Source organism: Mytilus trossulus, chromosome 13, assembly GCF_036588685.1.
Source record: "Mytilus trossulus isolate FHL-02 chromosome 13, PNRI_Mtr1.1.1.hap1, whole genome shotgun sequence".
Classification (NCBI taxonomy): domain Eukaryota; kingdom Metazoa; phylum Mollusca; class Bivalvia; order Mytilida; family Mytilidae; genus Mytilus; species Mytilus trossulus.
In genome coordinates, this window is record NC_086385.1 from 36,341,678 (window position 1) to 36,367,271 (window position 25,594).

General features: G+C 31.5%; 1 protein-coding gene across 1 annotated transcript in view; it reads right to left on the minus strand.

The window, feature by feature from the left end:
* LOC134695451 (vacuolar protein-sorting-associated protein 25-like) overlaps window positions 1-25,569 on the minus strand; it is a 49,973-nt gene extending 24,404 nt beyond the window's left edge. Inside the window, exons 1-4 of the mRNA XM_063556704.1 lie at window positions 25,456-25,569; window positions 7,336-7,481; window positions 6,712-6,765; window positions 5,261-5,352 (exon numbers count right to left, since the gene is read on the minus strand). Coding sequence (XP_063412774.1) covers window positions 5,261-5,352; window positions 6,712-6,765; window positions 7,336-7,481; window positions 25,456-25,520 — 357 coding nt within the window. The 5' untranslated portion in view covers window positions 25,521-25,569. The remainder of the gene's footprint in view (window positions 1-5,260; window positions 5,353-6,711; window positions 6,766-7,335; window positions 7,482-25,455) is intronic.
* Window positions 25,570-25,594: the final 25 nt, after the last annotated feature.

Below are 25,594 nucleotides of genomic sequence, written 5' to 3' on the forward strand. Positions count from 1 at the left end.
GAACAACAGAAACATTGAAAAATCCTAAAATAGTTTCTGGTGTGTTATAGAACTCACAATTAATATATATCTTTAGGAAAATAGGTTTAGAATAAAGCTCAAATTGCCGCAATGATCTATATGATTATAATTCTTGATTATTGCTAATCGAATATGCATGTTTGGGTGTGTTACGTTTGTACGGAATTAGAAATTAACGGACATTACATTTTCGCGAGAGAAAAATAGAGTTGCGTGAGTTTTACAGATAAATCTAAAAAGAATGTAAATGCAACTCGTATTAGACCTTTTACTGAGCCGATGCTGATTAAAATCACAAAGATATTTTACCTTACAGAGTGTAAATGTCAAATATATACTATACATGCTATATAGATATAGAAAAATGTGGTGTGAGTGCCAATGAGACAACTCTCAATCCAAACAACAATTTAAAAATAAAATAAAGGTAAACCATAATAGGTCAATGTACGGTCTTCAAGACGAAGCCTCGGCTCACACAGAACAACAAGCTATAAAGGGCCCCAAAATGGTCTTTTGTGGATAGTTGTCTCATTGCCAATCATACCACATCTTCTTTTTTATATAGTGTAAAACCATTCAAACGGGAAAACCTACGTTGTCTATATAAAAAAAACGAGAAACGAGAAACACGTATAAATTACATAAACAAACGACAACTACTGTACATCAGATTCCTGACTTACACAGCAACTTTTGCATATGTACTTTTTCTTTACTTTGAATCTGTAGTACTGGAAATTTACTTTAATATTTTGTACTATTTCTTTACTTTAGAATTATTCTAATATTTAAGTACTTTTTTTCAGTACTTGAGTAGAATACAATGATATACAGACTTAGAGCGATAAAGAGTTACTCTCAGATCCGTTCTTAGTGTCTTTTTGTTGTCGGAATGTACAAGTACTCAGCCACTTTAACTCTGTGTTTTTGTTTAATGTTTTTCTACTTGTATCCATCTGATAAGTTAAGCCTGATTGTTATTATAGTTCGTTCCCTGTGTTGTACTGTTACACCACTGTCCACTGTCCCAAGTTAGAGAGCGGATCCCGCTAACATATTTAATTCAGTGTTTGGCGTTTGTTGATATATTTGTTATTCTCGACTCCTAGATAAAGAATTGAACGATGGACAGTTAGGGCGTGAATTTTTATTGTTACCTGATTTGAAGATATTACGAGACGTGATTCATAATCAAAGTTTATTGATTGGTTAGGACAATCCAAACCAAGTAAATGTCCTTCAATCCCGTAGAGTATCGGATTTGTCCTCTCTATTTTAGCAATTAGATTTTACACCGGTAACCTTTATCTATAAATAGTCGAATCTTCTGGATTAAACGATACTACTTCATAGCGTGTGACCTCTCGTGTGTTGTAAAATTTGTTGATCGATGCACGTGGCTATTCTAGTAAATAAACTAATCTACAAAGCGAGAGCACTTTCCATTTTCATCAGCTAAGAGTCGAATAGCCTTTTCGAAAGGCTAACGCTGGATCATTTTGTTGTTCATTTATTCTTTTTGCCTGGAGAAGTGTAAACCCTAGTTTCGTCATAATTTCTAAATTTAGTAATAAAACATTCAGAAATATACACTTCAAGTCAAATAAAACCTGATGCTTTTTGTTATCTATTAATCATGTTTTTCTTTGTCTAATATGTTCTCCTATTTATTTGTATTGTAGTCCTGTAATATTATGTTGTCATCTCAATGTTATATTTAACTATGTCATTAAAGTGCGAGGTTTGGCATGCCACAAAACCAGGTTCAACCCACCACTTTTATTCCCCTTTAAAAGTGTCCTGTACCAAGTCAGGAAGATGGCCATTGTTATATTATTGTTCGTTTATGTATGTGTTGCATTTTAACGTTGAGTCGTTTGTGTTTTCTCTTATTTTTGAGATATTGAGATAAGACGTGGCACGGTACTTGTCTATCCCAAATTCATTTGGTTTTCATGTTATATTTGGTATTCTCGTGGTGTTTTGTCTGATGCTTGGTCCGTTTCTGTGTGTGTTACGTTTCGGTGTTATGTCGTTGTTCTCCTCTTATGTGTAATGCGTTTCCCTCAGTTTTAGTTTTTTATCCCGATTTTGTGTTTTGTCCATGGATTTATGAGTTTTGAACAGCGGTATACTACTGATGCCTTTATTAATGGATAATTAATATTAACAAAAAAAAAATGATTTCTCGTATACAATAATAACTTTGACATTGATCTGTTTACACCTTATATACTAGTAGAACATTAGTATTTTTCTATGATCATAGATTCAGATAACACAGAAAAGAAAAAGAAAACAAAGTGAACAAGACAAAACCAGATCTGAATTGAAAAAGCAGAAGAAAGTCAAAAAAGGTACGCTATTGTACAGTTATTGTTACAGTGTCATTTGGAGGAGCAATGACGATTTTGTTCAATGCCGTTACCGATGGCAATCATTAACACTGTTTGTTATTACAAAAAAAAAATGGACATATTTTAGTTTGTTTGAATATTCAAAATATTCATAGGGGTTGGGGGGGGGGGCATATAGTATATTGCTTATAGAATTGTTTTAGTTGAACTGATTTCAAAGTATTTTTAATAAGTAAGTCAAACGCGTTGTCTTTGCCTGCTCATATTACTGTGAAAACTAAATATTTTTCTTCATTTCAAATCAAATATTTTTCATTTGAGCAAAACATCTTGACGTTTTATTAGCAAACTCAACATGGAATCGGCTACTTTATAATATTTATTTGTTTTTTCTTTGATCATCAACCAACAACATTTTTTTATTTTTAGGAAATACGAAGAACATGACAACTAGACGCACCATATATAGCTCATATGTATATGGCTATATATGTCAAAAGAAACAGATATTGTATTCTATAATACAGGAATTAAAAGAAATCATTTTCTTTTTTGAGTTGATTTGTTATATACATGAGTTATCATATTTGTTGTGGCTATTTTACCTACCAGTTGAACAACATATGGTTTCAACAGCAACAGTACAATTATGTTTTATTCAAAATAATGTGCAAGCTTTATTATGTAATTTTCAAGAATTTAAATTTTCTACCTGTGCTGTACTGACACTAAACAGTTTGTAGTTATGTTTTCTCTTGAAAAAACATTGATTTCTATCTCGTTTACTTTCCTTTAATTTGATGGATTCACGAATACGTGATAGCGTGATCACCCCGAGTGCGAGAGGTCCTAGGTTGGAACCCGGCTGGATGAAAACAGAGATTTTATAATTTGTATTTGTTGTTTCTCCGCTTAGCACGCAGCATGAAGGAGTTTGATTAAAGGATTGATTGGCTCGAAGTGATAATGCTATGTCCGTTTCTGTGGACTGTTATCTTATGAACAACATGACGGTTTTCACATGTGAAGCAGTATTTTCTTCCCTTTCCGAGATCACCCCCAGCTTTTGGTGGGATTCGTGTAGCTTGTAGGTTTTAATTTCTTTGACTTTTTTCTTCACTATTGTCTGTCTTTTCTTTTGTAGCCATGTTGTTAGTTAACTTTCGATTTATGAGTTTGAATGTCCCTCTGGTATCTTTTACTCCTCCTTTATGAATTAGCTTGTTAAAAATCCGACTCAGCGTGTGGTTCAAGTGAAAAGTAAAGGTATTTTTCATGTTACATTAACTTGTTCTTGTCCTGAATATGCATATTTATTTACCGCTGGACAGTGCGAAGCCAACATAATCACCAAGATTCATCTTTTATTTCGTATTTGATTGTTTCAAAGTCATTTAAAGACTTGTACATGTACATTAGTTTGTGTTAATTATGACCTTCAAATCTAAGGCCCGCTATCTAACTCTGCAAAATAATTTAAAGCAGTATTTTCACTATCTTGACTTGTTTGCAATAAAAAAAAAACTCAGTCGAAAAGTGCATTGAGAATCGCACTGCTTTTCCATGCTTCACCTGATAAATGTTCGTCATTTTTATATTCAAGATTGGCGTTTTTAGACGGAAAGTAAATCTTTGCAAAATGCTGTAGAAATGGATAAATACAGATAATGGGGACATTTCCCCATTCTATGTATATTGTTTATTTCTTCGACATAGAAAATGACTAATTACACAGCCTGTTTTACAGATTTTTTTCATGTAAGGAAATTTCCCCAATATTGTTTAGTGTTCACGTATGTGTTGTCTTCCTGTATGGATGTTTCCCACTACTTGTAATTTAATGGGGAAATTTCCCCATTTCGTATTCTTTTATCACCATATTGAAAGTCATATTTAATGTGGGGATATTTCCCCACTTTATTCATGCTGTTAATTACAATTAGTACTTGCACACACTTCTTAAACTTACAATTATATTTGAGGAAAAGTGGGGATATTTCCCCAGTCTAAAGGTCTTTTTATTTCGGGGATATTTCCCCATTTTCATTTTTTTTAATTCATTATGAGCATAGATGAGGAATAATTTCAATGTTTACATTTGAATGTATGTTATAGCAAGGAGTTTCATCATTCTTTGTTCCTGCATGAATATAAAGTTAACATCAGGTGTTATTCCGGATAAATGTTCACTAATTTTTAGCAACTGAATTGCCTTGCCTTCTTCAAATAAAGATGTTTTTTTACAATAAACGTTGACAATCTTTTTGTTTACTGAATTTGAAACCACACTAAAAAGAGAATAAAATAGATATTCTCTTTTTCAAATAGAACGCATTCATAGTAGATGGTGAATTCTGTATTTTTCAAAAGTTTGATGGTAATTGCCACTTGACATGATGAGCAACATGAGAAAGGGATGACAATAGTTTTAAGTGTAGCACTATAAAATTCAGGGTTGTTCAGAAACACATACCAGAAAGTACTTCATATTTAACACACAAAAAAAAATATGTAAAAATTTAGGTAATTTTGGTATTTTGCATCAATTGCATGCAATTAAAGGAGGGTACATTTTACAGAGACAGACTCCAGGTGCAGGATTTTCTGGCTGTGATGAACACCCATTAGGCTTTAGGCTGTTTTCTGCACATTGGTCAAGTTGTTGTCTATTTGACACTTTCCCCATTTCTCAACTTTATGACAAACAGATATTTTTTTCACAGAAACATGCATATATGACAAGATATTTTGTGAAATGAGTTGCTGACTGTTTAAGTTTTTACTATGAATTACTTTATCATTTTTACTTCTTATCTTTAAAGGGCAATAACTCATACTGCTGAGAAATCTCTCAATGATGAAAGTTTACTTCATCTTACCCAAGAATATATTAAATTTCCCCATTCCTCAGGAGTTCTCCACATCACCAAACATTGTTTCTTTGTCTTGGGATCTTTCCATTCTAAGTGCCCTATAATCATATACAATAACAGTTAAGTTATTTTCTAAAGAGCATTCAACATGTTATCCTGCAATCTACTAACTATTGTCATGATTGTACACATTATGTTATTTGATGTAAACAAATTTATTTTCTCTTTATTTGTACTTATACTCATATATGGTAATGTGAATATATCATTTTGAATGACAGTTCATTTTGGGGTTCTATGTGTGGTAATTGTATAAACTATGTTGATTTCTTTGAAAAATCAAAGATAACTAAAAACACAAACATGACAAACTTAGGTTAAACACAGTTTTTTTAAATTAATTATTGTGATACATAAAAATAGGACTAAACAGTCGATAGGACTTTATATTTATCTGTAGCTATAACTTATAAGGCTAAATAATGAATATCTGATAATATCTGTTTTTTTTCCAATATAAAATTTTTAAAAGAGTTTGCTATTTAGTTTTAGAACTACATTACTCTGTATGTCATGTATATATATAGTTAGTCTTCACCATGCTTATGCATTCCATTTTTTTTCTCCAAACGTATCAGGCAAACACATTTTTGGAGAAATACAATAAAATATGAAAATAAACTAAATAATCCGACTATGTAGTACACTGTACATTCATTTTTGAAATTCTACCATGTCTACCAAGACCCATAATTGTAAATTTTGGTGTCATTTGGTCTCTTGCATGTGGAGAGTTGTCTCATAGACAATCGTACCACATCTTCGTTTGAGTAAAAACATATTTTCGTATTTCCTGCTTTACCAATGTTTACTATCAGGACTATTTTAAAAATATATATATGTCTTTAGTTTCTTTTCTTCAACATGTCATCAGAGAATGATTAAGTCAGTATCTACAAGGAATAGCAGTAAAATGTTATCATTGACCTTAATTACTTGATCATGTTGATATCATATATACATTTATTTTATACTTAGTAGTAAATACAGATAAATTGTATATGTAATACAATCAATGGCAAGCGTGCTGTATCAGCCACCCATGGTGATATCGATATCAGCACGGTTGCAAAAGCTTTATCACACCTTTAATCTGTATGACGTCACTTCATCGATTGCAGTCACTGTTGCAAAGGCTTAATCAAAAAACCTACTCTGTAGGCCGTCATGTCAAACCTATAATCTGTATGACGTCATTTCAAACCTCCTTATCTGTATGACGTCATGTCACATAAAAAATATCTACTTGAGGTATATGTATATAATAAAGTGTATATGATATGGCTTTTTCAATATCACACACCGTATCAGAGCAGAGCTCTTGGGATTATATTGGTGTCTCAGGTTGATACGGATGCGATAGTGAAAACGCCATATGATATTCTCTATGTACTAACCTGTTCTACAAAGTTCATCTAACACAGTGTATAAACCATCTAATGAGAGTTTTCCTAAAAACTGTTAAGGTCAACAATATACATTTTACACCACCCAAAATGTTACTTGATCTGAGTTTTGTGGTAATAAGCAATTTGCATAAGTTTCATAACATTTGGTTTAGGCAACTCTAAGATGGAGAACAGAAACAAAAAAATTCAGCAATTTTTCCACTTGCAAAGGGGAATAACTCTAAAAAGTTAAAGTGACGCCACCCAAATTCAAACTTGATATTTTTTTGGTGGTAATAACACATTGTGTAAAATGTTCATAATCTATGGTTGAGCAAACTAATATGACTATAGTAAGAAAACCGAAACCAATTTATGGACATACAGACAGAAATAGTAACACTAATGCCTGCACTAGTACTGCTGAATTGTGGGCATGAAAAACATTATATTTACTAATTACCAGTATGAGTATACTAGGATGTTATATGACGCATGTATGAAATGTACTGGTAGCTATTTAGTAGTGAATCATTCAAACACTGGTATTTTTTTATTCACCCGTAAGTTTTTCATTAAGTCACCTTGAGTGTAATAGTTAATGTACAATTAATTGACACTATAAAAGGATACTATCTATCTCTTTATTATGACAGAGTTGGGAGTTGAGTATCTCTGTTACATCTATGCTGTAGGACTTTTTCTGTTTGTGGTAGTTGAGAATCAGTGAACACCAGGCTTCCAATTGTTTTTTTCTTGTATCAGAATTAGGCTGAATCCTGCAATGAAGAAAATAAATTTATAAAATATATAAGAGATTCATGTTTCTATATGAACCAATGATCTGTGTTGAAGTTCATATTTTGACCTATATTCCTTGATAATGGTTTACTTTAACAAATTGTGACTTGTGAGCTGTCTCATACCACATCTAATATCTTTTTGACCTACAATTTCTCCATTGCAGCACCTCTTTAATTTTTGTTAGACTTAGTTATATTCATTTTAACAAAAGTTAAAGAGGTTTCTAATGGTTTCTGGTGATGAACAGGATGTTTCAGATTTTCTAGTGATTTCTGGCATTTTTTTCTGGTGATTATAAGGAGGTTTCTCATGTATTTTGTGAAATCTGGTGATTATAAGGAGGTTTCTCATGTTTCTAGTGAACTCTGTTAATTAACATGATTAACTAGAGGTTTCTCAGGCCAAAAAAAAAAATATACACATATGTCTGTTTAAGGTTACATCATCAAAGTAAATAGGGTAGGTAGGTTGGTATTTCCATTTTATTATTTTTTTTCATTTTATTTTTGAGCCATGATTTTGAGTTGTGCGGTCCGTCCTGCCATGGTTCTAGTTGTCCATAGGCCTAGTTTACCCATATTTTTAATGATTGGATTGGTTGTCTACCGTTGAAAATTAATGGCGGCGAAGTTTTTATTTCATTACGCGAGTTGCACGTTTCCTTAAAACAGCTGTCATATTCATGATTGTGAACATTGGGATGTATCAGGCAATTGATTAAATTTATTGGCAACCCTTACTTTGCTTTTGACACAAGTTCTATTTATTTTTCACCTTACAACGGATAAAATGGCTTAGAGTTGGTGCTCAAATTAGGGTTGGTCGGGTAACCATAAACAGACATACATGTATATTTTCTTTTGGCCTCAAGTTTCTCATGGAAATTAATATTCATAATGACACTTTTCAACAATTAAGTGCACAGGTATTAAAAGAAAATCTTGATTGTAATCCCGTTTTCATGATTATCATCTGATCATAGAGAAAAATGTAATTATAAGTATTGAATACTTCTTTTATTATTTTATTATTATATATATATCTGTTCCGGACCATATGAGTATTTGGACCATACGCGTATGGTCATGACCATATGCGTATACTCATATGGTCCGACCATACGCGTATGGTCCGACCGTACGCGTATGGTCGGACCATATGAGTATTATACTCGTTTGGTTATTAACGGGCCGGACCATATGAGTATTTGGACCATATAGGTATTTTTTCAAATATACAATAGAAATAATACAATAAATTTTATCTTAAAAACAAATGTGTTTACAATAAAATGTATTACTTTTTCTGTACATGTCAAAAGCTACATAAACATTAAATATTGATGCCACAGTCAGTTGATCTTAGTTTTCATCACTAATTGTATTCGTGTATGCTTTTGTATACTTAAAATGAAATTCACATGGTACCATACATGTAGTTTTTCTGAGATTGCTTGTTTTGGCTGCGTGCAGTGATATCACCTCGGACAATTCCGATGTGTCTACGGTGTTTTTGAGAAACTCTAGATCTCCAATATCGTAAAATGAATTTCACAGATCAAATTAGATAAAGACAGTGGCTATTTCATGGCTCTTAAATGCTATTTTACCGTCTTATAATTAAGATTAAATAGAAGTATAGAAAAAAGAATAGAAAAAATAAAGAAACATACACTTTTTATATTTTACTTTTAAAATGTCTTAAAAAATATCATGATCTTTAAAAAATATCATGATCTGTGCCGGTGATGTCACCTACTTTAAACAATAAAATTCCTTGTACAATATGTTCATTTAATTTTGGCATCTTTTTATAATTGTACTTACAAATAGTAAGAAATATTAACTGTGCGAAACTGGTTTTTTTTAAATATTTTTTTTTTAATATACATAAAATGACATTTTAGTGACGTAACAATCAGAAGGGTCACACCTAATGAAGAGTTTAAAAGTACAGTCAGAGCTCTGACATAAACAAGTCAGAATAAAATGACTTCCATAGGTCAGATATAATTTGATGTAAGTGTTGTCTCCCTTCCTGCACTCAACAGAATATGACTTGTACAGGTCAGTTATGTCAGACTTTAATTTATCATAAAATGACTTCCACAGGTCAGCTTTTGCACAAAATATTGTGACTTAATATCGTCATATTCTAATTAGATTTATGTCCCTTTTTGATGCATTTTGACTTAGAGAGGTCATTTTTTGTTCTGACTTGAAGCAGTCATTACTACCACTTTGTTATCAATCTCCATAAAAATATAGTGATTACTTGTTTCCAATCAAAGAGTTTAAAAAGTGGGGCTCATCAAACCTTCTTCTTTCCAGAATCTTAACATAAAATATTTATCTCATTAAATTTAATCATTTCAAAATACAAACAAAAACCAGGGGAGAAAAAATGGATCATACAATTTTCTGTCAATATCAAAAGATTTACAAAATACAATATTGGATACATTTACTAGTACCATGACAATACCTTCAATCTTCCAAGGAAAAAATAAAGGATCTATTCTCATCCACCTTTAGCTAAATTTATCAAGAGCAAAACATTTATTATTTTAATATTTCATTGAGGTAAATACTGCTGTGCTAACTGACTCAAACAAGTCACACTATGTTCTGACTTAAAAAAGTCAGTCAAAACTAAACTTATTTCAACCAAGTCTAGTTCTGTCATATTGATTTAAAAATGTATTGGAAAGCCAGATATAGCACAGAGGAAATAAGGTCCCCTCAAGTCACAATGAGGACTATAAAAAAAATATTTGGTATATTCAATATTTAAATGCATTTTCTTTTAAACAAGTCAAATCATGTTTTGACTTTTAACAGTCAGTCCAAAACTAATTGTATTGCAATTTTTAGAGTGGGGCACTGACATATGATATGAAACGAAAGTATGGGAACGTCAGAATATAGGAAATGTATCTTAAGATCCCCTAAAATAAATAACCATTTGACTAAATTGTTTCTAAACATTTATCAAATAATAAATTCGCAGATTCAGAAGCAGGGCTTAAAGGAACTCATTAATATTGTACACCTATCATTGATTTGAAAATTTGTTCTGCAATCTGACTTTAACAGGTCAAATCATGTTCAGGCAAATTGACTTTAACAGGTCAAATGGGCATGTTCAGACAAATTGACTTAAACAGGTCAAATCATGTTCTTACTTAAAAAAATCAGTCAAAAGCTAAGTTTATGGAAATTTTGAATTTTTTAAGTCAGGCATTGCCATACATGTATGATATTAATGTTATGTATGGAAGAGTCAGATAAAAGACATGTATACTACGTGCAAGATCCTCTAAGATAAATGACCATTTGATTTAATTGTTTCTTAAAAAACTTATTAATAAATAAACTCACCAGTGGCAGATTCAGAAGGGGTGTAAGACTAAGAGGAAGATCACTTCGCTTTGATTTGAAATTTTGTTCTTTAAACTGACTTGAACAGGTCAAATCATGTTCTGACTTAAAAGAGTCCGTCAAAAACTAAATGGTTTGCAAAGTTCTGTAATAGTCGGGCATTATCATGATTGTGATGTAATAGTTAGAATGTATGGATACAAGTAGGAAAAAAAATCACAAATATTAAGTCACAATTGTAAGAACTATATAAAAGATAATTTGGTATATTTTTGATATCTTAATATTTCATTGAGGTAAATCCTGTAAGTGCAAACTGACTTGAACAAGTCACATTATGTTCTGACTTCAAGGAGTCAGTAAAATACAATACTTTAATTAAGTATTGCAACTTTAAGTCTGGGATTGTCATATGCATTTAAGAATGTATAAGAAACTCGGATAAAAGACACCCAATAATAAAGTCACAAAAATGAGGACTATAAAAAAGTGTATGGTATACTAGTATTTAAAATTCAAATATATTTTGTAAACAAATTTCTTCAAATTATCTTAAAAAAATTATTATATTTCTGTATTTTCATGACTATTTTCTGTTAAATTAATATTACATATTGATTTTAAAATGTATGGGAAACCAGATAAAAGACTGACGAAATAAGGTCCCCCAAAGTCACAATAATGAAGACTATAAAAAAATGTATTTGGTATATTTTATATTTAAATGTATTTTGTTAACAAATTATATCAAATTAATATCTTAAAAATTTATTCTATTTCTGCATTTTCATGAATTTTTTACATATAGAACTTATAGTTGTAAAAAAAATATTCTAAAAACCATTTGACTGAATTGTTTCTTAAAATCAAAGAGCAGAATGCTCTGAGGGATACGATTGCCATAGTTTTCATTGACACATGTATAGCAGTTCTGCCAAATTTTCATTAAACAAATGCATGAGATTTGGCCAAAATTCAAAAGATCAAAGAGGAAAGAAATAGATCCAAGAAAACTGTTGCAAAAAAAGCATGAACATGCGCGAGTCTCAAGCATTTTTGGCCGGTAACCCTGGTACAGCTGGATAGTATTATTCTCTAAACTAATTCAACTGCACATGCAAAATATAACAATCTGAATAGTCACTCAACTTAAAGAATAGCCAATCCCCGTTACAAGTGTATGAGCCATGTACTTATTGTGTTTTATCGAATTATAGTTATCCTGTACCATTGTAAACTCGTACCATTAAAAAAAAAAAAAAACTCGAACCATTGCTAACTCGTACCAACTAATTTAAATGCATTCAAATGGTGTTAAATGATGAATAATATACATGACATACGTTACTTTCACCCAATACCTCTTAAGTCTGTAAAATGTATATCATTTGAAAGTACAATGACCAATTTGTAGCTTATGTTCCTTGTATATTGGATAGAAAATACTGTGGCAGATGTAGATAATTAAGGTATATACAGTTTCACCCGAAAAAAAATTTTCATGAATAATAAAATCTTAGCAGTTAGTCAAAATGATTGCCAAAATTATTTTTACTGTCTATAAATAAATGTAACAATGAAATTTAACTGATTCCTGTTAAGGGGGTCCGCATTTTCCCCGCAAAAAAAGCACATGGCTTTCAACAATTGTAAACATAGCATTCAATTTGTGATCATGGATTACACCTTTAATTAACTTAAATTGGATATATACATGTTCAATTTTAATAAGGTACAGTTAAAGCAATGTTTTAACTTTCCTCTGGATTAAGTTCTACAGTGGCGGATCCAGAACTTTTCCTAAGGGGGAGCCCGCTGACTGACCTAAGAGGGGGCCCGCTCCAGTCATGCTTCAATGATTCCCTTTATTATCAACCAAATTTTTTCCACAAAATAAGGGGGGGGGCTGGATCCGCCTATGTTCTAGTTTGAAAGATCAGTTAAAACATTAATGCTTTAAAACATTCTTTATTTTTGTCTAAGTTTTCATTTAACTCCTGTGTAAAATTCAAGTAATTCAACTTTATTTCTATTCCTTGTATATTGGATAGAAAATACTGTGGCAGATGTAGATAATTAAGGTATATACAGTTTCACCCGAAAAAATTTTTTCATGAATAATAAAATCTTAGCAGTTAGTCAAAATGATTGCCAAAATTATTTTTACTGTCTATAAATAAATGTAACAATGAAATTTAACTGATTCCTGTTAAGGGGGTCCGCATTTTCCCCGCAAAAAAAGCACATGGCTTTCAACAATTGTAAACATAGCATTCAATTTGTGATCATGGATTACACCTTTAATTAACTTAAATTGGATATATACATGTTCAATTTTAATAAGGTACAGTTAAAGCAATGTTTTAACTTTCCTCTGGATTAAGTTCTACAGTGGCGGATCCAGAACTTTTCCTAAGGGGGAGCCCGCTGACTGACCTAAGAGGGGGCCCGCTCCAGTCATGCTTCAATGATTCCCTTTATTATCAACCAAATTTTTTCCACAAAATAAGGGGGGGGGGGGCTGGATCCGCCTATGTTCTAGTTTGAAAGATCAGTTAAAACATTAATGCTTTAAAACATTCTTTATTTTTGTCTAAGTTTTCATTTAACTCCTGTGTAAAATTCAAGTAATTCAACTTTATTTCTATTAAGTTTACAAACAGAAACCCATAAAACATCATATTTTTTATATATTTTTCTGAATGTTACGACTTCCCAGTAGTACAAGTTAACTTTTTTGGTTCCAATGCCGTGGTACGAGTTAACTTGCTTCCGTATCTTATCACCGTAATTCTAGGAGGAACCCTAAACTTGGACCCCTATCATATTGTGATCACTTATCGCTACACTGACCTTCGGTGCGAAGCTTTATATAGAACGGCGGACCAGTTTAGGAGGAACCCCATTTCTTACTCTTTAATTATTGAAGTTCCTTTGGGTCAGAGGGCATGACTCCTTTCCGTACACACTCCTCTGTTTACATTGAGATCGTTCTTAATATAATACGACGTTTACCGGCATTAACGAGTTAATTCTTCTTGACGAATACTTCGAAATATGAGACAACTCGAAACGATAATATGGATGATTCCATTTCTGCTGAAGGGGTGTTAAAGGTGATTTTTACGATGAAACATTTATTTTAATTTAAATTATGTATATGATTTAAAAGTATGCAACAACAATAGCCCTCCATATGCAGACAGACATAGAAAGAATCCCATGAGTTTCAAATTAATCAATGAAGCGGGGAATCACTCAATCTGATACCCCTTGAAATCAGGAAAACTACACGCATGTGGGGTCTCACTAATTAGCGACAAAAAGCGTCAAGAAGCGACAAGAAGAAAAATAATAAGTGACAAAAAGTAACAAGAAGCTATTTAGCGACAAGAATACATTTTGTTATCACATACATTAAAATATTTTTTAGGATTATATTGAAAGATGAAGAAATAAAAAAAAAATCGATGAAGAGATTGTAAGGAAATGTAAACGCTATAAAATGAAAATAAAAACAAAGATTTGTCACCTTCCTTTTGAAGGATTTAATAAAACAAAAACATGAAATATTATTTCCTCTCTAACTGTACAATTAATTTCCTGATAGGACCAACATTAGCTGTGGCTTCACTCTAAGGTAATACACAATTAAGAGCAACAAATGAGATTAACTAGGTGCGTGTCCTTTGTTTTATTGCAACAATAACATCCATTAACACCTTCATCAATTACACGCACCAGAATATAAAATTATTGTACCGAATAGTGAACACCTGTAGAAAACTCAAGATTGTCATCTTCAATCTATATGCATAAACATGATAAATATCGTTAAATGAGACAATACACTAAATAAAATGATGAAAAATATTCACATTTTAATTATGTTTTCCTCTTGTTTGATTTCAGTTCTTAATTTGTATTTCACAATTTGTGTATGAATTTTCTGGACAATTATGCACAAATAATGCATTTTGCAAGTTAATTATATATTGTACAAAAATGGTTTTAAAAACAAATAAAAAGACAAAATATACTTCCTGTGATACCTTATAAAATATCATGTAAATAAATGTAGCAACTGAATTAGATTTACAAGTTTCATTTTTCCCCCCTATCAAAATTAACTTTCCTGTCGTTGAAATTGTTTTCTTTTGCATATTTTTTTAATATTTATTTCGAATAAGTAATATAAATAAAAAAATGATTTCTTGTCGCTAAATAGTTTCTTGTTGCTAATATTATTCTTCTTGTCGCTTCTTGACGCTTTTTGTCTCTTCAATTCTTTTTGTCTCTAATTAGTGAGACCACACATGGACATTAATACATAAACAAACCGCGACTTGCGATTTGGAACAAGAACGTTTATTTAATGATATGATGAATGGTTCTCCATTTCTTTATGAGAGTACAGTATCAAATATCAGTTTCATAACGGTAAAATATAGAAATACTCCACTTCAGTTCTTGTGACAGAAATAGAATTATCGATCGGCTTTTAGAGAACTCTCGCAAGTTATCGAAAATTGGGAATTCCCTCTGACGTGTTTCTAAATTTATAAAATCACTAAATATAAATACTATTTAATTCTGATTTTCCGTATTGTTAAAAACACGCATATAAGTCAAGGAAAATATCACACATGAAGATTATGAGTAAAACATTACAGGAAAGTTGTTTATGTTCAATTGTTTTGGTTGTTTTTACCTTTTAAAGCAAGACAATCATAAGAATCTGAGATGTTGCCGAATGTTTAGAATAAAACGAATGACGTGAGGGAGTGTGTCATAGGGTCAATGGTAAAAGTCTACAGATTGCTTGACAGCAATCGTATCCCAAAAAATTATCAATTAATTAAAATCAACAGTAGCAGATTCAGATAAAGAAAAAAGGGGATGCTAAGATGAAGAAACCTAGTTTAATTGGATTTTCCCACCTGTAAACTGACTTTATCAGGTCAAATCATGTTCTGACTTCAAAGAGTCTGTCAAAACTAAACTAATTTCAACTTTTAAGGCCAGGATTTTCATATTGATTTAACCAGATGCTCCGCAGGGCGTAGCTTTATACGACCGCAGAGGTTGAACCCTGAACAGTTGGGGCAAGTATGGACACAACATTCAAGCTGGATTCAGCTCTAAATTTGGATTGTGATTAAATAGTTGACACAGCATAGGTTTCTGACACAGAATGAATGTGTTCTAATGAACTTAAAATTTTTGTTTTCTCTTAGAGCAATTCACTATGCTGTGGAATATTAATCCTCTCAAAAAAATGTTTGAAGAAATTTTCTTTTTATTTATGAAATTTCAAATGAGAAAAATTGAACCCAATTTTTTAATCACATCCCCCTTTCCCTTATTCCAAAACTAATCTCAATTAAAATATTCTAATGGAGTTTGCAACAATAACTACTCATTTAAATACATCATAAAATATTAAGATGTAAAAAAACTGCTTGTTATCACTGAATGGTAAAGATTATTTAAATTTATCAGTTGGTAGTAAAAAGTGAATATACATTGTATATTGTATATAACAAAGATTTAAGTTGATTCTGGACAAAGAAAGATAACTCCAATTAAAAAAAATCTTGCAATAAGATATTTCTTGCTTACTATTCTGGACAAAGAAAGATAACTCTAATTAAAAAAAAATTTTGCTATTTCACAATAATGTGAAATTAGATATTTCTTGCCATTGCACAATACTGTGCAATTGAAAAGACTTGCTATTGCACAATTCTTAATATAATAATTTCAGATCCTGATTTGGACCAACTTGAAAACTGGGCCCATAATCAAAAATCTAAGTACATGTTTAGATTCAGCATATCAAAGAGGCCCAAGAATTAAATTTTTGTTAAAATCAAACTTAGTTTCATTTTGGACCCTTTGGACCTTAATGTAGGCCAATTTGAAAACGGGACCAAAAATGAAGAATCTACATATACAGTTAGATTTGGCATATCAAAGAACCCCATTTATTCAATTTTTGATGAAATCAAATAAAGTTTAATTTTGGACCCAGATTTGGACCAACTTGAAAACTGGGCCAATAATCAAGAATCTAAGTACATTTTTAGATTCAACATATCAAAGAACCCAACCGATTCATTTTTTGTCAAAATCAAACTAAGTTTAATTTTGGACCCTTTGGACCTTAATGTAGACCAATTTGAAAACGGGACCAAAAATTAAGAATCTGCATACACAGTTAGATTCGGCATATTAAAGAACCCCTATTATTCAATTTTGATGAAATCAAACAAAGTTTAATTTTGGACCCTTTGGGCCCTTTTTTCCTTAACTGTTGGGACCAAAACTCCCAAAATCAATACCAACCTTCCTTTTATAGTCATAAACCTTGTGTTTAAATTTCATAGATTTCTATTTACTTATACTAACGCTATGGTGCGAAAACCAAGAAAAATGCTTATTTGGGTCCCTTTTTGGCCCCTAATTCCTATACTGTTGGGACCGAAACTCCCAAAATCAATACCAACCTTCCTTTTGTGGTCATAAACATTGTGTTTAAATTTCATTGATTTCTATTTACTCTAACTAAAGTTATTGTGCGAAAACCAAGAATAATGCTTATTTGGGCCCTTTTTTGGCCCCTAATTCCTAAACTGTTGAAACCAAAACTCCCAAAATCAATCCCAACCTTTCTTTTGTGGTCATAAACCTTGTGTCAAAATTTCATAGATTTCTATTCACTTAAACTAAAGTTATAGTGCGAAAACCAAGAAAATGCTTATTTGGGCCCTTTTTGGCCCCTAATTCCTAAAATATTGGGACCAAAACTCCCAAAATCAATACCAGCCTTCCTTTTATGGTCATAAACCTTGTGTTAAAATTTCATAGATTTCTATTCACTTTTACTAAAGTTAGAGTGCGAAAACTAAAAGTATTCGGACGACGACGACGACGACGACGACGACGACGCCAACGTGATAGCAATATACGACGAAAATTTTTTCAAAATTTGCGGTCGTATAAAAATGATGGAACATTTTTATTTGATATATATTCAATATTCAAATGCATTTTGATTTCTAAAGATTTTCATCAAATTATTTTTAAAAAAAATATTGTATTATTTCTGTATTTTCATGACTTTTTTCTGTTAAATTAAGATTTGGAACTTTTGGTTTTAAAAAAACATTATTTTAAAAACCATTTGACTGAATTGATTCTTAAAAAAAAATATGAATTAATTAACTCAACAGTAGCAGATTCAGATATGGAGGGGGCTTAAAGGAAGAAGACCTAGTTTTGATTGGACATTTTTTTTCCAGTCAACTGACTTTAACAGGTCAAATTATGTTCTGACTTCAAAGAGTCAGTCAAAAACTTCACTTTAGCTAATTAGTACAACGTTTTAGTCTGGCATTGTCATATGCATTTAAGAATGTATTGGAAAATCAGAATATATTAATTTTAAACGATTTGACTGAATTGTTTCTAATAAACCTATCAATTAATTAACCCAACAGTAGCAGATTCAGATAATGGGAAAAGGGGGGGGGGGGGGGGCTTAGAAGAAGAAGACATAGTTTTCATTGGATTTAATTTATCTCTGTAAACTGACTTTAACAGGTCAAATTCATGTTCTGACTTCAAAGAGTCAGTCAAAACTAAACTTATTTCAACTTTTAAGTCTAGGATTTTCATATTGATTTTAAAATGTATGGGAAACCAGATAAAAGACTGACGAAATAAGGTCCCCCAAAGTCACAATAATGAGGACTATAAAAAAATGTATTTGGTATATTTTATATTTAAATGTATTTTGTTAACAAATTATATCAAATTAATATCTTAAAAATTTATTCTATTTCTGCATTTTCATGAATTTTTTACATATAGAACTTATAGTTGTAAAAAAAATATTCTAAAAACCATTTGACTGAATTGTTTCTTAAAAAAAATTATCAATTAATTAAAATCAACAGTAGCAGATTCAGATAAAGAAAAAGGGGAATGCTAAGATGAAGAAACCTAGTTTAATTGGATTTTCCCACCTGTAAACTGACTTTATCAGGTCAAATCATGTTCTGACTTCAAAGAGTCTGTCAAAACTAAACTAATTTCAACTTTTAAGGCCAGGATTTTCATATTGATTTAAAAATGATGGAACATTTTTATTTGATATATTCAATATTCAAATGCATTTTGATTTCTAAAGATTTTCATCAAATTATTTTTAAAAAAAATATTGTATTATTTCTGTATTTTCATGACTTTTTTGTGTAAGATTTGGAACTTTTGGTTTAAAAAAAACATTATTTTAAAAACCATTTGACTGAATTGATTCTTAAAAAAAAATATGAATTAATTAACTCAACAGTAGCAGATTCAGATATGGAGGGGGCTTAAAGGAAGAAGACCTAGTTTTGATTGGACATTTTTTTTCCTGTCAACTGACTTTAACAGGTCAAATTATGTTCTGACTTCAAAGAGTCAGTCAGAAACTTCACTTTAGCTAATTAGTACAACGTATTAGTCTGGCATTGTCATATGCATTTAAGAATGTATTGGAAAATCAGAATATATTAATTTTAAACGATTTGACTGAATTGTTTCTAATAAACCTATCAATTAATTAACCCAACAGTAGCAGATTCAGATAATGGGAAAAGGGGGGGGGGGGGGGGGGGGGGGGGGGGGCTTAGAAGAAGAAGACATAGTTTTCATTGGATTTAATTTATCTCTGTAAACTGACTTTAACAGGTCAAATCCATGTTCTGACTTCAAAGAGTCAGTCAAAACTAAACTTATTTCAACTTTTAAGTCTAGGATTTTCATATTGATTTTAAAATGTATGGGAAACCAGATAAAAGACTGACGAAATAAGGTCCCCCAAAGTCACAATAATGAGGACTATAAAAAAATGTATTTGGTATATTTTATATTTAAATGTATTTTGTTAACAAATTATATCAAATTAATATCTTAAAAATTTATTCTATTTCTGCATTTTCATGAATTTTTTACATATAGAACTTATAGTTGTAAAAAAAATATTCTAAAAACCATTTGACTGAATTGTTTCTTAAAAAAAATTATCAATTAATTAAAATCAACAGTAGCAGATTCAGATAAAGAAAAAGGGGGATGCTAAGATGAAGAAACCTAGTTTAATTGGATTTTCCCACCTGTAAACTGACTTTATCAGGTCAAATCATGTTCTGACTTCAAAGAGTCTGTCAAAACTAAACTAATTTCAACTTTTAAGGCCAGGATTTTCGTATTGATTTAAAAATGATGGAACATTTTTATTTGATATATATTCAATATTCAAATGCATTTTGATTTCTAAAGATTTTCATCAAATTATTTTAAAAAAAAATATTGTATTATTTCTGTATTTTCATGACTTTTTTCTGTTAAATTAAGATTTGGAACTTTTGGTTTTAAAAAAACATTATTTTAAAAACCATTTGACTGAATTGATTCTTAAAAAAAAATATGAATTAATTAACTCAACAGTAGCAGATTCAGATATGGAGGGGGCTTAAAGGAAGAAGACCTAGTTTTGATGGGACATTTTTTTTCCTGTCAACTGACTTTAACAGGTCAAATTATGTTCTGACTTCAAAGAGTCAGTCAAAAACTTCACTTTAGCTAATTAGTACAACGTTTTAGTCTGGCATTGTCATATGCATTTAAGAATGTATTGGAAAATCAGAATATATTAATTTTAAACGATTTGACTGAATTGTTTCTAATAAACCTATCAATTAATTAACCCAACAGTAGCAGATTCAGATAATGGGAAAAAGGGGGGGGGGGGCTTAGAAGAAGAAGACATAGTTTTCATTGGATTTAATTTATCTCTGTAAACTGACTTTAAATGGTCAAATTCATGGTCTGACTTCAAAGAGTCAGTCAAAACTGAACTTATTTCAACTTTAAAGTCTAGGATTTTCATATTGATTTTAAAATGTATGGGAAACCAGATAAAAGACTGACGAAATAAGGTCCCCCAAAGTCACAATAATGAGGACTATAAAAAAATGTATTTGTATATTTTATATTCAAATGTATTTTGTTAACAAATTTCATCAAATTAATATCTTAAAAAATTATTTTATTTTTGTATTTTCATGACTTTTTTTCTGTTAACATATAAAACTTTTGATTGTAAAAACATTATCCCAAAAACCATTTGACTGAATTGTTTCTTAAAAAAAAAATATCAATTAATTAACTCAACAGTAGAAGATTCAGATAAGGAGAAAAAAGGGGGGCTAAGATGAAGAAACCTAGTTTGATCGGATTTTTTTCTTCTTCTGTAAACTGACTTAAATAGGTCAAATTATGTTCTGTTTTAAAAATATGTTGAGGAGAAATTACTTAGAAAATCAGACTAAGTTTGGTGACTTTGTTGTCCTTCAAGAAGCGGTACATATAATACATAATATTTTCACTGTTTTTTAAATACATGTAAAAGTTGAAAGATAACTATCTATTGGGTGTTTTTAAATAGACTTTTTAGCAACATTTATAACTTTGTAATTATGTTCAATTGTACACTTGTTATTTTTAATATATATTTTTTGGGAACAAAATCTTGTCAGGATTTCTTATGGTACTAGCATGGCAAGAGCATTCATATTCTAAAATACTCATAACATTAAAAACAAGTCAGTATCTTCAGATCATTCTGAGTCTTATTGAATTAAAGTCAGAATAGTTATCAAAAGTACCAGGATTGTCATTTAGTATGCCAGATGCGCGTTTCATTCGGACTTTTATAAGTCGGAACATACTGACTTCCAATGTTCTTCTCACTTCTGTAGAAACAAAGACTATCTATATTTTAAATAAAAGGTTAATGCTTTATGTGGCTATGCATCTGGGGTAAGAATTATAGATGCGTACGGTAACTTCATAGGAAAACATATATGCCATGTAATTAATAAGAAGTGATTCATGTGAGAGGAAAATAATACTGAATAGACAATTCTGTTTGCACAAACACTGATCAATATAATATGTAAAGGTGGTCTCTCAGCAAATAAAAATAATTGTAACAGGATGCTGTTAGGAGGTCTCTCAAACAAAGCTCCAATAATTTGTCATTCCCATGGTCGCCTGACATTGAGCAAGTTCAAGTAAAAATTGGTTTGGTCTAGTAAAGTGATATGCATACATGTAGGTAACATCTAGGGATTGACCCTGTATGTCATTCAAATCTTCTTGAAATGACGAACAGGAATATTATACGGTTAAGGGGTGGTGATCCAGACCATTTCAGAAAGGTGGATGGGGATGACCCCCATAGACTTTCCCTTTATTTTATTTAATTCGTTGTATTGTCCCATATAATAATATATAGGCTTAAGGGGTGGGGATCTCAACCGCTTACAAATTTACAAACATAAGGGAGTGGGGTGACCCCAAGGGACTTTATCTTTATTTCATTTGATTTGTCTTGTTGTCACTTACACTTATATATATGGTACAGTTGTGGGGGTCTTGACCATTTACATGTTTTCACACAGGAGGGGTGGTGTGACCCCCCCCCCCCCCCCAAGGGACTTCCCCTATATTTCATTGGGTTTGTTTTATTTTCCCATACAAGAATATATATGGTTTATGGGTGGGGATCTCGACCGTTTACAAAATATGAGAACATTCACAAATGGCAAGGGGGGGTTAAACCCAGAGACTAGCCCAGTATATTTCATTCAAATCAATTTGACATTATAAAAAGGAATATATATGGTTTAAAAGGGATCTTATCATTTTCAAGATGTAAGATTTTTCTCAAATGACAAGGGGTGGGGCGACCCATAGAGACTTGCCTGGTATACTTGCAGTGGCGGATTTACCGGGGGGGGGGGGGGGGGGGCATAGGGGGCACGTGCCCCCCCCCCCCCAGTTCAGGTCACCAAAAAAATTATTTCTAACATAATTTTATTGCTACTGAATCTTCTTATCTAGTGCGGATATGAATCACAGCTTGATTTGATTTCTTAAACTGGTCGTTAATTAATGCCAGCGTCCACATGCGTGATTTATGATAACTTATCGATGGGTGTGTAAATATTGACTCTTTTGTGTGTTTTTAATGTCTCTTTGGAAGCTTTAAATTATGGAAAATACATATACATGTTGATTGGAATAGTACGAATTTTTATTGGTTTATAATTATACAATACAGATTAAGATCGATTACCAGGTGAAACTCCTGATCTGTGTACCTTTAAAGAATAGGTACAATTATATGTTTAATGTTGGTATACATCTATATTTTAATAGTACTTAGTTTCTTTTCATTTCAAAATACAGTACATGTACTCACAATACCATTTTATTTAGAGTTTATGTTTTTTCTCTCTTCAAAACCGTCTTTTTGTGAATTTATTCAGCAATAAATCAAATGATTAATTATTTTTTAATACCATACACGTTTATTTTGTAAATGGAATGTCCTATTTCCCTCCCTCTTATTGTACATGGGAAATCGACAATTGCCCCCCCCCCCCTTTTCCACCGGCCTAGGAAAACCGTGATGATGAGTTGACATTTTCTTATTAAACTTTTGTAACTGAATCTGGGACTTAATCATTTCTTTAAATGCTCGAGCATATAGTTATATTTGTTTATTTTTCTTGTTTCAATTGCCATGTACATGTACGAGGCTAAAAAAAGGTTACCATTTGTAAAAATATGAAGGTGTTTTACAGAAATTAGAATATTTTACAAAAAAAGTAAGTCTGGAAGCAAGGTCAAACAAATATAGAAGTGATGGTAGAAAATATTGATTGATTGTATGTTGTTTGGCGTCCAGTGGCAAATATTTGATGCATGTTGAGGACAAATATAATAAAGATCTATTGGCAGAGAGAAAGTATGAAGTGAAATAAATAAAAACAATAAAAGATCTAGAAGTATAAAGATATAGAAACGATGATCTGATCTGATCCTTCTAAAAAAAATAACAACCAAAAAACAAAACACTCACACGCATATACCGTATATACATCTCTAAAAAATCTAAAATTTTGGTTTCATGGTGCCCCCCCAGACATCAAGGTTCTGGATCCGCCCCTGCTTGCCTGGTATATTTCATGATACTTTACAGAGAGAACAAATTGAGTTTAGGGGGCAGGATTCTCGACTGTTCACAAGTTAAATGACAGGGGTAGGGGTTATCCATTTGAGACTCACCCTACATTTCCTTTGATTTATTTTTAATATCATATTCCATAATCATTTATCTGAAAACCCGTTTTGTGAATCTTTTAATGTTCTCAAGTTAAAATCCTTTTTTTTTTTAAATAAAACTAAAAAAATATTTGGTTCTTTAGTTAAACCCTCCCTTCCTTTTTCCTTTATTTAAATTATTCCGATTTTCATTTCATTTTCATGAATATCAATATTCAAAAGATCGTTTTTCTCATTGGGAGACACGAAAAAACAAATATATTTAATAAGCCGCAAACTCGGAAAGGTTTAAAAGTCAATTCATGATTGAGTTTAAAAATAGAAAAATCACGTGACGATGTTCATCTTGAAGCAATAATTTCACTTTTAAAATTGCACTGACTGGTTATAATGTTAATACTGTTTAAGACAACACGAGTTGTCTCCCGAAAATAACAGTTCATTATCATAACAACATTTTCTGACCTGAACAAGTCAGAATTGTCAGACACCAGGTCATCTCAAAGGCCACGCGTCCGTATTTACAGGTCACGCGCCTTCATAAAACAGCAACAAAATCACTTGCAAAGACCTTCTTTACACGTAAAAAATATTAAAATGGCCATGAAAATACGGAGGTAATATGAATTACCATCTGAAAATGACCACATTGACCTAGATTTTCACTAAAAAAACGTAAATAATCACTATATTTTCAATAACTTCTCGTTCGAGAAACTCCCAAAACAACGACTCTCAAACACGTGATCTCTCGCAAAAAACCACGTGATCGTATGTGTCTTAGATCGGCGGCAAATTCAAAATAACTTCTGGTTTGACGGACTCGATGGAAAACTACGCAAAACAAAAATTGACCCGTACAGGTCAGAATTTCAAAACATTTTCTGACTTGAAGAAGTCAGTTATTTCTGACTTGTTTATGTCAGAGCTCTGACTGAAGTATACGTGTTGATTACCCCGACCATACGCGTACGGTCGGACCATATGAGTATATACCCATATGGTCATGACCATACGCGTATGGTCCAGATACTCATATGGTCCGGAACATATCCATATAGTGCCGTAAAAGTGTTGACCGTGTGTACATATTTAGAATGAAGCATGGAATGTTCTTTGGTCAACAGTTTTACACCCCAATGCATTTTCAATATTAAAGAAAAATTATCATGTGGGCTATCCAATTCTACCCTATTGCATACAGCTCAAGGATGTGTATTGTAAAAGAAGATCCTTGTGGAGCTTCTCACTCAAGATTCATTGTATGACAACATTGCCAGTTTGGGACATTCAATATAAAATATAATGGAGGCACACTCGAATCATTTAAAAGGGAAGCAACCTCAATGTACACGGGTTAAATTAGCTACAAGAATGTTATTACGTGAAGAAAGGTGGGAAATTGTACTGCCAGGGCCATTCCATTTTCAGTGAGTTCCTTATATCCATTAAAAAAATCAATTATATTTAATCAATAAAAGACAAGACACATTATCACACAAGGTTTTTGAACCTTTTTCTGT